Source organism: Genypterus blacodes, unplaced genomic scaffold, assembly GCF_046128005.1.
Source record: "Genypterus blacodes isolate CSIRO-AG114 ecotype Tasmania unplaced genomic scaffold, CSIRO-AGI_Gbla_v1 ptg000028l_1, whole genome shotgun sequence".
NCBI lineage: Eukaryota > Metazoa > Chordata > Actinopteri > Ophidiiformes > Ophidiidae > Genypterus > Genypterus blacodes.
This window is the reverse complement of record NW_027466841.1, coordinates 2,591,444-2,607,426: the sequence shown is the minus strand read 5'-3', so window position 1 is coordinate 2,607,426 and position 15,983 is coordinate 2,591,444. Positions and strand designations below refer to the sequence as shown.

At 40.6% G+C, this 15,983-nt stretch overlaps 1 protein-coding gene across 1 annotated transcript; it reads right to left on the bottom strand.

The window, feature by feature from the left end:
- Nucleotides 1–17: 17 nt before the first annotated feature.
- On the bottom strand, nt 18–14,427 carry LOC142993492 (syntaxin-binding protein 4). Its single transcript, XM_076144249.1, has 21 exons — nt 14,189–14,427; nt 9,726–9,799; nt 9,554–9,649; nt 9,128–9,197; nt 8,928–9,002; nt 8,595–8,677; nt 8,344–8,467; nt 8,097–8,238; nt 7,675–7,781; nt 7,319–7,460; nt 6,929–6,989; nt 4,360–4,448; nt 3,979–4,075; nt 3,711–3,838; nt 3,142–3,234; nt 2,908–2,973; nt 2,471–2,668; nt 2,242–2,358; nt 1,669–1,718; nt 1,118–1,239; nt 18–934 (listed from the first exon to the last, which is right to left on the bottom strand). Exons 1-21 carry the CDS (start codon nt 14,329–14,331, stop codon nt 876–878), a joined length of 2,136 nt encoding a protein of 711 aa, XP_076000364.1. The 5' UTR covers nt 14,332–14,427; the 3' UTR covers nt 18–875.
- Nucleotides 14,428–15,983: the final 1,556 nt, after the last annotated feature.

Below are 15,983 nucleotides of genomic sequence, written 5' to 3'. Positions count from 1 at the left end.
TAATATAAAACAGTGACATAAATAAACTGAGGCCACACCGCAGATGCAATCTTGTGAATTACAGAACATAACATCTTTCCTGAAAACAAAATAATTGAACACCGTTTTTGTTAATGTCTATGCTGATGCTTCCTCAGCCTCCCTGACCAAAAACCTGCACCAAAACACAAGAGTAAGTAAACAACAAGGATCCAATGCCGGGTGCTTAAAACAATACTGAATCATGCAGCGATACTCAGCTGCTGATGACTTCAAATTGTTTTTAATTTGTCATTGGGTTTCATTAAAATGAGTGAATAAGGCCAGTTATTCAGATTTAAAAAGATGGAAAACAGACTTCAAAAGCCTTCATAATGTCTGGTTCAGCAAGCAAGTAGTGATGTATGAGTGAGGCAGAGGAGAGTCAGTGTGAATCCGAGGAAGACTTTCCACACACCGGCGTCGTCTCTTCTATGTAATCATTCACAAGCAATTTCCTTCAGTGAACATACAGAATGTGTTGTAGCAGAGAACTGAGGCTGGGGAAGGACGATTACATCATTTCAATTCTCTGTAACTGCATGATTTCAAGTTGACATTTTGCACACAGCCCTGAAATGTGCTGCCTTTTAATAAACATAAGCAAATATTATCTGAGGCCATCGTGATTTTGTGATTGTACATTAGAATGTAGGCGAATGTACAACAGGAGGCTTGTACAACCTACAAGCCAATACATCGTCTCTTATGACATCGCCCCAAACTGTAAAAGACGCAAGATTGAAGATCACTGTAACTGAATGCACAAGAGAGATGTGATTATTGTGACGATGTGTCCAACAGTATTCAGTCTGAGCAGGTCGTCCAGTCTTCTCAGGGTTTGTATCCCATGGTGCTTACATATGGCAAATACTTCCATCCAGGACTGATTCTCCGTCACAGTCATTCACTGAGGCTGCAGATGGAAAGAAGTTTGACGATGATGTTGAAATATTTTGATTAAATAATCATTCGAATCATCACAATCTAACACGCGTAGGTATTAGCTACTGGTGCGTTCTTCTGCAGTGGTCTATTTGTTTGCAGTTGTTGTTATTGTGTATTTCAGTCTTTCATTATACACAATGTTTGTCTGTACCTTTGTCATCTCCACTGAAGGTGCAGGCTCCCATCACCAACTCTTTGGCCTCAGCAGCCAGTTGGAGTGCTGTGTCAGGAAGTGGTGACGGGATGTCAGTGACTGCAGACAAACTGTGGCTCCTGACACACAAAAACATAAATGAACAGAGAACACAGCAGAGATGTAAAGGACTGTGAACTGTGAGTCTGTGAAGATTATTTACAAATGAAAAGCATTGCAGTCAACTGTAACATAATAATAATATAATAGAACTATAATAATATAATTGACTCCAATACACAAAGATTGAAGCTCAGCTTGTTTTATTTCTATTGCTGTTTGTTGTTGGTAAATCGAATGATGTCCCATTTCTGTTTTCATTATTGCATTGCAGGATTGCAGCGAGCCAATCAGCACAGGACCAAAGGAACGTTGGAAGTGGGAAAACAACACTAGTTCTGCCATGAGATTTAATTGTACTTCTGGCCTTGTAACTACATGCTTGTGGTCTGTGGTATGTTTCAGCACATGTGCACATGTCTGCATATACATTGATAAGGGTCTCTTACCCATTTTCCCCTCCAAACAAGCTGGGAGTTGTTAGCACTTTGTGGACATTCTGAGGAGACAGAGAGAATTAAAGAAGATTTAGAACATATTTTAGAACATTATCAGCCCTCAGCATCAGTTTGCAGACATCAGACAAAACCGCATCATTCCTTGGACCACTAGGCATCAGACCTAGAATATTAATTCAATGATAATCTTGGAGAGAAAGGGAAGCTTAGATATACTGTAAATGTAGGCCAGAATACATGGATCAAGTGTAGGTTTAAGAAGATGTTTCATTACAGCTACTATAAAGGACTCTGGTACCAGAGAAAGATTCATCATATTTCTAATAGAAGGAAAGACTTCCTTGAGCAGCCTAGTTGGGATTAAAAAACTATAAAGTACTTAAGTCCTATTATAGTATTTATGGTGATTAACACTGTTTTCAGTCAGGAGGCTGTCCTATCCGGACCTCTGGATTTTATTAAGCAGAGGACAAATTTCCCTACTGGCACATGTTCTAACCTAGAGAAATATAAGAACAAGACTAATTTTGAACTAAACTTCTGACGCTGCACAGGAAGCTGTACCTGCACAAAGCCCAGCAATTTCTTGTTGGAGTCCTCAAGGTGTCTCTTGCTCAGCTCTGACTTCCTCAGGTGGAAGTCGATGGCTGTCAGCCTCCTATTCAACTCCAGCATTTCCTCCTGAAACCACACAGCACACACAATTATTTCTGTTTGTAAGGAACAAATAGACAAATTGAAGGTAAACAAAAAAATCAGACGAAGCCTTTTCATATCTCTATGTGTTCCTCACCTTGGTGGCCCCTATTGCTTGTGCTTGTCCCTTGGCAGTGAGTTGGTACTTCAGGTCTCTGATCTCAGCCTCCAGCAGCTGGATCACATCCTCATAGTCCTGTTCTGCACTGCTGGCTTGCCGCTGCACTGCCACAGTCTCGGCTGCGTGCAGACGACTTTTCAGACGGGTGTTCTCCTCCACAGTCAGACAGGCTTTCTGGGTAGGATGACAACAGAGTAGCTAAAGCTCACGTAAATAACTATAATAATTAGTAATTTAAGTATAGTAATTAGTAGAGTGTATTGACTGTATAATATTCTGTTGCATACTTAGTGAAGCCAAGCAAAATGGCATGTTAATAATAATAATGTAAGGAAAATGTTGGAAGAGTTGCACTGGATCAATACGGTAGAAACACTTCAAAAACAGAAGAGAGTGCAAGAGTGCCGTCTCACCTCAGAGGTTTTCTGCAGCTCATCTTCCAAAGTTTTCTTGCTGTACTCCATGTCCTTCAGCATCACCTGCCACACGGGAGAAAACGATGACATCATTTAGTGATCAATGTGGCTAATGTGACTGAGTGGAAGTGGATGTCATCTGTCACCTGTTAAATCTCAATCATCTCTGAATCGGGCCCCAAAGATGGGAATGTGAGATATGTGTGTGTGTGTGTGTGTGTGTGTTTTCACCTTCAACTGCTTCATCTGGGTCTGAAGCTGCTTCACCTCTGTCTGAAACTGTTCCAACTCCTCACTGCTATAGCTGCATTCTGATTCACAGGTCTGTGGATACAAACAACAGACAGCTGGCTATGAACATGTGTGAGCAGGTTTGTGTGTAAGACATATATACAAACACAAAATACATTTCTGTTTCGTCCTAGTTGAATGGTGTTTATTAATATGGTATTAAGTCAATTAAGAACACAGAAGACTGAGGGGTTGTAACATTACAGTTGATTGCGTTTGCTCAATCATGGAATTCAATGAAAAATAAACAAAGCACTGCATTTTCGCACAATGTTGCATAATATCCGATCAAATTGTGCATTTCCATCTCTGATTCCATTTCCATTTCCTACTGCTGTCAGCAAAGCAATAGAAATGTGTCAGTAGGTGCTAGGTTGTGTAAATATAGTTTAATAAAATCGCCTCAGTGATTTGGATGTTTTTCAATTTGAATCAACCAATGTGAGTCAAGTCTTAATCTTCCTTTAGTTTACTCTCACTGCAGGTTTTAAGATTGTTACATGACTTACAGGGGAGAGGAAGGCAGAGGTATCCATCAGACTGGCTGCTTCATGATACGAGAACATGAAAAGGCCTTCTGCTAAGCCCACCTCTTCCAGCTCCTCCGGGAAGATGTTACGGGTGGCCGCCACAAACTCTGAGAGTCATCAGACAAGCACAGGCAATAAAGAATTCAATTCAAATATGCCAAAAACAAGTACATGTGTCATTGTGCATCCTTCAAAAAAATCTGCTGCTTAAATGGTTTTGCTTGGTGGAAAGTGTGTGTGTCTGCACCTCCATAGGCCACAGTGCCTTGCGGATCATGGGTCAAACTCTCGCTCAAATTCTTCTTCTTCTCCTCCGTAACATCCAAACCGATGAAGGACAAAGCCTGAGAGACAGATGCAAAGAGACAGACACACAGAAAATAAATCTCATATGCATCCAGAGATCCTACAGTTTGCTTTCTTGACAGTTTTTATGACTTTGCCTTTTGCCCCGCCCTCTGTTGGATCCACTCCTGCATTCAAATCAGCACCAAAATTCAAGTTCAGGTCCTGTAATCCTGAGAAATCCTGAGTAATCCTAATCTAAAAGAAAACAGACATCCATGGCAGTGGTCTGAATGATTTTAGCAAAAAAAAAAGTTTAAGCAGAGGAAGGGTTTTTTCTCACCAAGTTCAACTTGTCTGATTTGAGGCGGATGTGGGGGTCCAGTGTTATTTTAGGTTTTGCTCCTGTGTGAGACCTCCGACTGGAAGAACCTAGAGAAAAGAGAAGTGAGTTCAGGTGCAACAGCCAAAAACAAAACCATAGTTCTGTAAATGAATTTATAATAGCTTTGTACATGTTCATTCCTACTTTAAACTTAATCAGAAAACCTTCACGTCTTGTTCCTACTTACGTAAGATGCAAACGAAAACGCATTCCCAATTTAAATAATGAGTTGAGTGTAGTTATGGCCACTGTATGAAAACATATGACAGATACTGTATGTCCTGTTATATGCACTGGCTGTAATAGGGGATTTGGGGGTGCAGCTGGTGATTAAAAAGAGAGGAGTGGCGGAAAGATAAACAATTCAGTCAGACAGCTAATACCTAATATTAATATGATGTTTTTGTCCCAGATTTTTTGTGTATTCTCACTGTGTGTATTTATGTGTGTGTGTGAGTGTGTGTGCGCATGTCCTGTTGCTAGGGGTATGAGCTGATTGCAATGCCGCCCCCTCCCTTTTGTCCCACCAAAAGGATTTGCTCACATCACTCCTCCTCCCCTCTGCATGTAGATCCACAGTCCTGTTGTTGTCACAGCATTCAGCTTCAATAAATCCAATAAGCCACCAGTCCACACCAAAATTTGTGTTTCTCCTCTAGAAATGTTTTTTTAAACACTACAATCAGTTAAAATGTGTTCTTTTGTCAATTTTTGACACGACCAGTTTTATTTGTTCTACATATTTCATTTGCATGGTCTTTCTAACGTCAAAATCATATAAACATCGGACAAAAAGTTCGGAAATGTGTGTTTGGTAGTTTATTTCTCTGTTGTAACAATGCTTCTTGGCAATACATTTTATACTGTTGGAAAGCCTGTTTAGTTCCCTTTTAAATGGTACCCCATTTGTAAGGAACATGCATTTATGGGATGAGCAGCACAGCTGAGAATGTGGGTTGGTTTTAAAAGGTTGGTGTTTTTAAGGTTTAAAAAATTTCAAGGTTTCAAGGTTTAAAAGGTTTAAAAGGTTTAAAAGGTTTTAAGGTTTGAAAGGTTTTAAGGTTTAAAAGGTTTTAAGGTTTAAAACCTGAACCCATGAACCTTACCTGGCATCCAGCTGGTCCCTCTGAGAGCCCAGAAAGAGGAAGGGTGGGTCACAGTTCTTTGGTAAACACCAACCTTTTAACCATCAAACCACCAACCTTTTAAAATTAAAACCTTTTAAACCTTAAAACCTTTTGAACCTTAAAAACCACCAACCTTTTAAACCTTAAAACCATTTTAACCTTAAAACCACCAACCTTTTAAACCTTAAAACCATTTTAACCTTAAAACCTTTTTAACCTTAAAACCTTGAAACCACCAACCTTTTAAAAACACCAACCTTTAAAACCTGAACCCATGAACCCCACCTGGCGTCCAGCTGGTCCCTCTCAGAGCCTGGATAGAGGGAGGGTGGGTCTTAAACCCTTTTCAACCTTTTAAACCTTAAAACCTTAAAACCTTAAAACCTTGATACCTTTTAAACCAACAACCTTTTAAACCTTAAAAACACCAACCTTTTAAAACCAAGGCCAGGCTGGTGACCAGCATGAGGAGGAGGTGCCAGGCTGTTGTGGCTGTGTATGGTTCTTCCACACGCTACTGAGGCTCCTGACCGTTTGTTAAATGAATAAATTGTAAAATTGCCAATACGTCTTGTTTCTTCCTTGTTACTGAAATACTTCAATCATCCAATCCACCAAACAACACCAAACAAGAGTCAATAGCAACAGCAGAATAAGCTGTTTGGCATTGGCAGAGACGATTTGGCAACTTTTTGTTTGTGGCAAATGTTCCTTAAAAATGGGGCACCATTTAAAAGGGAACTAAACAGGCTTTCCAACGGTATAAAATGTATCGCCAAGAAGCATAGCTAACAGAGAAATAATCTACCAAACATAAATTTGTTCGATGTTTAGATTGTGATTCCTCTGATTTTTCACCCTTCACTCAAAAATAACAACAAACTTAAATCAAGCAGTAAAGTATGACATTGTTACCACATATTACACCTATTATTAGAACCCTGCTCTCCTGATTACCTGAGTGATTGGATCAATTTTAGAATTCTGATGTTACTGTTGTACCTGAAACATGAACATCTGGTGGGCAGATGTCTGGTGAGGCTCCTCTGCACACATATACTGTATGTACATATACAGTATATATGGCTTAACCACGTAAAGTCTGGAGGACAGCTAAGTGATCCCAGCACCAAGGAAATGACCTTGCCTGGGCTAATCCGTGCCAATAGGATTAAACCAAGGCTGGTAGGTGGCTTTGAGCCAGGCTCACCTCTGCTCTTCAGTATAATTCAATATAACAATAACCCATGATGCAATTTTGAATATAATTGCCAATAGCTCAATGCTATTTTCAATACACCGTTGGCTCTAGAAATGTTCATTATCGAACACACCCAAACAGCTCTGAGTAAATGAATTTGTATTACTTTAAACTGTCATGTGGGGTAGAAGTCTTATACCTGGAACATCTGGTGGGCAGATGTCCAATGAGGACACAGGACCTGGCTCCTCTGCACATATCTATATCAAAATCAGAACAAAACAGAAAACATGCACACTTGAATACATCATATATGTGTGAGACTTCTTTTCCTTTCTCTGTATGTTCCTCTGTTGGCCTAAGATAAATTTGAATTGTTGAACGACTACTGCTGTTAGCTGCTCCAGAGCAAGGACGTAGAAGAGATAGACAGTGAACACCAAATGGCATCCATGGGTCTTCTTTAGGCTTGTAAACAAACATCTTGCTCTTCTACATCTTTGTTGAGTATTACAATATTGTAAAATGTGTCAAGCTGCTGACACAATACATTGAAACACTGTTTGGTATTGATAAAAACAAAGCTGACCTCAGGTGATCTGATCTGCACTTTTAAGCGCCCAGCGCTGAAGCTGTTGCCCAGAGCCCGCTGGACACTGTTATGTAGAGACGCACCGCTGGGGAAAAGCCCTTTACCTGGAATAAAGGCTATCTCCATGACACTGTCTTTGCTGGAGACAAGATACACACAATTACACAAAAGAAGTGGCACCAGGGATTTGCGCTGGTAAAATTAGAGAACTGCAAAATTTGCAAGGTAATGCAAACAGTATACTTTTTAGGTCGTTCTGATGTTAAGCCACAGGAAAAGGGGAGGAAAAGCTACCAGAGGTTTTCTTCCATACAAGACCTGATCCTCACCTCAATCCTCATAATGATCCTCACCTCAATTTGACTTTGCTCAGCATGCTTTTGGCCTCTTCGTGGGTTATGCCTATCAAGGACTCTTTGTTGAGAGCAATGAGTTGATCCCCAGGCCTCAGGCGTCCATCCTACGCAAGAGGAAGACATGGTTTTTAGTCATCCAGTCATGCTGAAGAGATTCTTCATTTTCTTATGAATGAGATTTAACTAAATAGCTCTTAACCTATTTGATTACATTCAGAATGATTGGCAGAGCACGTGTTCAGGTCATTAGGGGCCAACTGGATTCAACTGGAACTGGATCATAGTTTTGAAGTAAAATCTTGAATCAAGAGGCAGGAGCAACATTTACCTCTTCACTTCACTCCCTTCTGCAGGCATTTACATTTTTGGGGATTATTTTTGCCTCATACAATGAAGTCTTGCTTTATCCTCCTCCTTACCCGTTGACAGTCTCCTCCTGACAGAACCTCCTGAATAAAGACTGCAGGCCCGTCAGGTCGGTTAGAACCCCCTCCGATGGTGATGCCCAAACTGCAGGATCGTGCCACTGAAATGAGCTGGATCACACCTACACCTGGGTAACTGAGATCACAGCCACATCAACACATTACCTAATGGAACATCGTAGTCACTGTTACATTTAACATGTTGTGAGTACTGTGAGAGATTCTGTACAGCTTGACCTACCTCAGGGAGCGTAGCGTGGGCGCACTGTTGCTATACATGTTCTGAGATCCTGCTGTACTCAACAACAGTGGACTCTGAGAACGGGATGACGAACCGGATGATGTGCTGTCCAAGAATTGGCCTCCTTTTAAACAAGAACAAGCAAATCGAAAGACAAAACATTACAAACAGTATGTGGAGTATAATTCTGCTCATCCAGTAGGTGGCAACCATCATTTCAATGGAATCATGCAGCGCAAAGACCTTACTACCTTGTTGGATGGTTGGAGAGTTGCGCGCTGATCCTGAGCTCCCATTGGTTCCATATTTCGCTAGCAACTCACCAAATTCTCTCCTTTTTGGGAAAATTACAGGAGAAATGTTGATAAAGTGTGTCAAACTCAATATTTTTTTACAAGATTTTAATATGATAGATGTTTCTTATTACATATTTTCATGAAACAATCTTATATCGAGTAGCTGAGGTTTCATGAGTGTGCAAATGTTTCAGTTTGAAATAAATTATCTAGTGAAAATCTGTCTTTCCTGACACACAGCACCAGTATCATATACCAGTTTGCACAAACACTAAACTATTCACTTACTTTGCTTCCTCGTCTCTGGCAATGAGGAGACGCATATGATTAGTTGCTGATGCCGTCCTCAAGATGTCCACAGCTCTACAAATCCAGAGAGACGAAGACAAAAATTACACAATTAAAAGTGATTGCAACACTGGGACAAACACCACTTTGGTCATTCATTTAATTCTAAGAACATAAGCAAGAAAACTGTAACAGCCTACCGATCACTTGAGACTCCTACTAGACTGTCCCCATTCACCTCCAGGATCTGGTCCCCTGCCATCAAATTCCCTGTCAGAGGTCAAAAATACAGTATGCCACATGAACACAGACTGGACTTACCAGCTTAGAGAACATTTTATAATAAGATGTGGGAGACCCCAAGTTACATCATGGAGTATGAAAAACAAAGGAAACAATCATGTTTTAAATTCTACACAGAAACTGACTTAAATGTATTGTCTGTTAAACATCATTCTAAAAGAAAGCAACTAGAATGGGTTGTACCGGTAAACATCAACTCATCTCTGGGCAGAATCTATCTGAGTATAAGAAGGACTGCTCCTTATCCAGTATTCTGGAGTTGCCTGCTGAGTCATCAACCTTGCACTCCACTCGTTTTGTGACAACTCTCAGAAAGTACCCACCATCATTTGAGGCAAGCCCACCAGGTAAAATTCGTTTGACATAGACTCCAAACTCCTCGCCTGTTAGCTCCTTCACTCCGCCGATCACTTTAATTCCTGTTGGGAACATGGTGAAATCAATCAGTTATATTCCTAACCTAAGCACACAACAGAGGCAGAGTTTCTGACTCACCCAGGCCTTTCTCACAGTCTGTAAACTCCATGGAATGAACTGCTCGATCAACTCCATATGGACCCATAAGTGTCCTGGTTAGGATGAAGGAATACAGAGGAAAGCAGGAGAGACAAGAGGCAAAATTCATGAATGACAAACTACTAGATTTTCCTGCAGGGAACTCCAGAGTTTAGGGGCACACACAGCAAAGGCCCTGTCGCCCTTAGTCATACGGCCAGAAAAATGGGATTACGAATAGGCTGCATCCCGAGGATCTCAGACATCGATCAGGCTCATACGGTATTAAAAGGTCAGTATTTAAGCAGGTGCATGACCATGTGGGGCGTTGAAAACAAGCAGTAAAATCTTAAAATCAATCCTTAAACTGAGCAGTGAAGGTCAGCATTCTGAATCAACTGAGGCAGATAAATGTTTACTTCGCTCATTGCAGAGTTAAGTGCCTTGCAGTAGTCCAGTCTAGAGGAAATACAAGTGTGAATTACCCTTTGTAAATCTATAAAAGAGAGCAAGGACTTCATCTTGTCAATTGTCCAAGCTTAAAGAAACATGCCTGCACCTTGTAACTTCAAAAGAAAGATGCATGTCAAAAATCACACAAGAATTATGGTTCATCAGCCTGGCATAAGCCAGCACAGATAATGATGACTTCAATTATGTTACAGGGTATCATTTTGGTATAAATTCTGCTAATTTTCAGTCTTCTTCAGTTAACTTTACATAGTCCTAAAATCATTCAGAAATACAGTGAATAACAAATACTAAGCCCCACTCCCATGCTGCTATTCCTGTGTTTATATAGGGCATCTGTGCGTTTGAGTGTGTGTGTGTGTGTGTGTGTGTGTGTGTATGTGTGTGTGTGTGTGTGTGTGTGTGTGTGTGTGTGTGTGTGTGTGTCTGTGTGTGTGTGTGTGTGTGTGTGTGTGTGTGTGTGTGTGTGTGTGTGTGTGTGTGTGTGTGTGTGTGAACAATGACCTCTTCAATCTCATATTTCAATGGAAATGACACATTTCACTGCTATGCATATAGTAGACCTTACATTTGTAGGATTTTTAAAAAACAGAATTGGACTATGATAAACTGTACAACTACCAACCAAAACAATCATTCGTCATCACTGTACACAAAGCACAAGCAAAACAAATGACAGATGGAAGGATGTAAGAGGTTTATATTCACTAATATATATCCAGCTCTGCTCGGTTATTCTGCCTCTGTGCGCATTAAAACTGTGTAGAAATCATTCATCAGAACATAAACATGCATATTCACTACAGTACCTGTTTTGAGTGTGTGTGTGTGTGTACAATTCTGTATACAATGTGTATAAAGGATAATGTTCTTCTGTATACTGCACATTATAGCCTATAATGAATTATTTACAACCATCACTTCTACTGCTCCTTTCCACTTATCAGGCTCTAATTCTAATTCCCTTTTGTCGCATTTGTATGTGTACACACTTGAATATAACTGAGATGAATTACGACTGGACGATTCAGATTACAAATGTACAAGTTTCAATCTATATAACTCATCAACTCATCATGCCGCTTGAAAAACACTCCCAGCATCAACAGGAGAAAGATAGTAAACAAAGGCGCATCACTGCATTTAAAATGAAACAAACCCCCAGTGTGTGTGTGTGTGTGTATGTGTGTGTGTGTACCTGCTAATGATGACAACTCCTCTATACATCACTGAGAAGGTCGGCATTTTGTTTGGCGCGGAGCTTGGAGTGACGGACGGACGGTCGGAGCTGTTTCAGCTCTCAACCAGCAGCCAGCAGCCGCATGAGGTTTACAAATAAAGCAAAGCAGCCTCTAATTCCAGTTTACGTCATCTTCACGCATCGACACGTCCACCCGCACATGTAATCCCTTTACATAACAGCGGGGACGGTGACGAAAAATGAAAAGGGGCACAGCACAGAGAAAAAAGTGTTCCAGGGCTATTTGACTTCGAGTGGTGTGACATTCAGGGTCGACGCGCGAGTTTAATCTAACTGAGATGCGTTTAGGTTCGAAACTACATCTGAAACTGAGTGCGCGGCACAAACCTAAAACAGGGACATAACCAGGGTCGGTACAGTATCAGGGACCCTTAAAACAGCACTCAATATGTATCATAGAAGGAGACCGTATTTATTTATTTATTCATTCATTCATTCATTCATTCATTCATTTATTCATTCATTCATTCATTTATTTATTTATTTATTTATTTATTTATTTATAATGTATTTGTTTTATATTCAAAGTAAAATTCCTCACTCATAAAGAATGCTTTACCTGAAGGACACTGGAGTTATATAGATTTATGCTGATGTTGAGCTCTCCATTGAAAAAAAATGCTCAAAAATGTATTCACTCTGCCACATAATAAGCATCATCAAAGAAAGAGCTACTACAAGGTCCTAGGTGCTCTTTTGATATACTGCCAATAACCTGTTCAAATTATAGCTGATAATTAAAACATGTTCCATCAAGCGAGTTCCCAATCACACCGATTTCCTCAAATTGTAGTGACGATATATGATATAGAAGGGAATTTAGTCCACCTTTTTAATGCTATAGTTTTAGCAAGCTGTACAGATTTCCCAGTACAGCTGAAGATAATCAAAATGTCTATATCACAGATGTCATTGGTAGCATGCAGTCCTATGTTTATGTGCGTGTGTAAAATATGGAGCCACAGGCACTTCACCTAATCAAAGATGAAATCCTGTTGAAGATGAATTCGATCACACATGTTGGGTTAGTAGGAGTAACATTTGGCTCATACTTTCTGCTCAAGCATCACCAAGACTGCCAATGATATCACAATCATAAACCTAACATGTAACAAATATGGTTACGTAATAGTTAAGGCAGAAGTTGCTTCATGAAACACTCATTATCCAACCGATCACATGTGACCATTTCCGAAACTCCCACATTAGCTCAAAATAGCTGCTTAATAATATCTGCTATTTAGACATTTAAATATTTAGAAATGTCCTAAATGACTGTAAGTGTATAATAAAAGCCTACCTGGCAAAACCCAGAGGCATTCTCAACTTTTGGAACATAACTGTGCCAGGGCCTGGTTGTCTGCCTCTCAGTTGTTGCTCTGCATGTTGCCAGTCATTGTGTGAGCAGATCCCAAGAGCCCCAGTTGATGAAGTGTTGATAAGCTTATTGCAGTAGGACGCAAATCCATGTGGCACAACATGCTAAATATAGCAAATAGAAAATCAGCCAGTTAATATGCAGCTACATGCTGTATGTAGGAGCCACGCTTTAGAATGCTTCTGCTGGTGTACAAACGCAAAGTCAGCAAAGGAAACTAATTCTCTGCTTTGAAGCTCAAAGTCTTTGTCGAGTTTCCCAGTTGTGAGAGCTTAGACGCGTGGAGTGAAGACGCACAGGCTTTAGCAATGAGTCACACCTTCACAAGACCTCATGAAAGATCAGTGAGCAACACCACTGGGTCTGTGTGGCGTGGATAGGTTGAGGGAGCAGGTAAAACTTTGCTCCCTTCCTCTTTCACACCTCGTACACTTTCCTAGGAATAAACAAGCAAATGTCCTAGGGGTCAAAACCCATTCAGCATTTTGCTTTAGAATCAAGATTATTGGTGGAGGGAAAATCAAAGCCAATGATGGAGTTCCCCAGCAAATCAATAGCCATCACTGTAGACAGGCAGAAGGGGTGAATCAGAATCCCATTACTTCCAATTGATTTTGCCTGAAAAGGAAAGGGGTAGCTGGTTCTCACAATGCATGATAAAGTCTGTAATACTTAAAAAAGAATGTGTCTGACTGAGAGACTGAGGCAACATGTTCCTTGAAGGTGAGTTGGTTACAATCGTGGCACCCAAGTTCCTGGTGGACTTTGTGGGATCAACTTGAGAGCAGTCAAGCTGGATGCTGATTGTAGGTTGTAGGCAAGAATTGACGAAAAACAATGAGCTCAGTCTTTGATAGGTTGAGCTGAAGATGCTGAGCTCGACCAAGAAGAAAGCCTATCAACGACATACAGTAGGTCCAAGTCCACAAACATTCAAACACACTTACTGACTGATCAGATCAGAGCTTCTTCTACTTTTTGAGCCCCATTCAGTCTCTCTTATAGTCCCTCCACAACAAATCCAGAGACCTGCGTCAAGGACCAACCTGTTGAAACTCAGAGAGTCAAACCAGGAAGTGCTTAGCAAAAACAAAGCTGATGTCCAAATCTACAAAGAAACAACGATTCAAACACAATTACTGATTAATTTCCCTCTTCTAAGAGTCAGACAGTATTATTCACCAGTCAGTGCTGTGGCAGGCCATACAAAATTAACTTTCTCCATCAATATTCAGTTTTAGCCACTCAGCTCTCATTAGCCACATTGGTCGCGGAATTAACAAGAAAGGGTTTACGTCTCTCCAAACAAGCACCTGAAACAAATACATCCGTTTCATCCTGTATCCCACCTACCTAGACTTAATGGTAGGGTTCATCCTCAGAGGAAACAGTCCCAGGTCAATGTCTTTGCTGTCAGGATTAAAATCTAGGGCTCCTGAAATGTAAATCAGAAAGTAGTCCCAGAGCTCTGGTAGTTTCTGTGAGGAGAGAATCATGGGGGAGACACCTGAGGGTTCGGTTTGGAGTAGAGATGATCAGTAGATCCAGAGAGAGGACCAACTTCCTTCAGCGTGCACATAAATGCTTGCAACTGATTCAGCCCCAACAGTCACATCACCCAGCACCTACATTTCGTTGGTAGGCTCCTCCCCTCATGACAACGTACAATCACAAAATGAATGCCCCTCTCCAAACTGTTTAGTATATCCTATATCCCCTACTGAGACGAAGAGGTCATTTATTGTTGTTTGAGAAATCTGCACTTTGACAGCAACTTGGGACATGGACCTGCACATTTGTTTGTATCTCACAAGGCAAGTCATTTTCATTATTGTCTAACATTCATGGAGAGTGAGAATGAGACAGAGAGAGAGAACGAGAGAGAGAGAGAGAGAGGGGGAGGAGGAGGAGGAGGAGGAGGAGGAGGAGGAGGAGGAGGAGGAGAAGAAAGGTTTGTAACCAGTTTATTTTTTAAATGAGAAGATGAGTGCTTCTTTAATATGTATCTAATCTCTCAGTGAAACCTGTTGATTTGGGATGTTGTGAATCACATTTTAGGGGTGTCTACCAACACTGTCAAAACATGGAATAAATTGCCAGATCTCTACTTTAGTTCCATCTAGCATTCTGTATTAGCACAGGTGACAGGCACGATTTCTTAAGCCAAGCTTTCTCACTTTTCACTTACCAGTATATGAGCGACAGTCCATCGAAACGCTCAAGCTCTCTCCCCCGCTGTTTGAGCAGAGACATAATATCTTATATATTTATCGTATTTTTACTAACCCTTTACCAACCCTAAAATGCACGACTCTGTGTGCTCTTAAACTGGTCTAGTGCTGCACTGAGGCTGAGCCTGGTGCCTTCGCTGACTGTGTAGATGTGTCAGCTGTCACTCAATCCAGTGACACCACACTCTGCGCCATTACCAGCACGCTCACTTGGACATTTTCTGCTGACTGACCTTAACCCCTCTGTTTGACAAAGATGGAGTGAAAGTGGTGGTGTACACAAATAACAGGAAAAAGTTTTGGAGTTGGCATCAGTTTGAGTTGAAACCACAGTTTTGATTTGGTCTCTGCGCTCAAAATGAAACATTTAAACACAATTAAATGAAGGAAATGATTTAACAGAAATATAGGTATCTTGATGATCAGATAATGATTATTGTTGATTGGTAAAATATCTGCAAGGGTGTCATAAATCCGGATCTCTTGGCATGATGGAGGTAAAGGTAAATTCAGTTCAGATGTGTTTATTATAACAAGGACATAACGGTCCTTTATCACATCCTGGTGCAACTCAGTTATGTTCACCAGTTACTTTCCTTGGTGAATGATGTTTAACAGACCCTGTGTTAAAGTCAGCCTCTGTGTAGAAACCTTGATTCTATCTTTTGTTTTAAATTTCATAATGTCACTTTGGGTCTCCTACACCTGGTTGGACAAAGCAACAGCACCATCTCCTGGAGACAGAGCCGATTGCAGACATGAAGAAAGACAGTCACTAGAGAACTACCATCATTATGTAGGCCAGATGAAGTAAACAATTATGGTGGATCTTCAATCATTATGACTCTCTATCCAGAAAAAGATATATGATTGATGGGCCAAGTGTGGAGTAGGTTTGCAATTTTATTCTTTTATGC

What these genes read in the sequence shown, in the direction of transcription:
- LOC142993492 (XM_076144249.1), bottom strand. Translation starts at nt 14,331, where the DNA reads ATGATTCTCTCCTCACAGAAACTACCAGAGCTCTGGGACTACTTTCTG. An exon ending in AACCCTACCATTAAGTCTAG is followed by an intron (nt 9,800 to 14,188) that starts GTAGGTGGGATA and finishes CATCCTAACCAG; the next exon opens with GACACTTATGGGTCCATATG. An exon ending in AGGCACTGTGGCCTATGGAG is followed by an intron (nt 3,839 to 3,978) that starts GTGCAGACACAC and finishes GATGACTCTCAG; the next exon opens with AGTTTGTGGCGGCCACCCGT.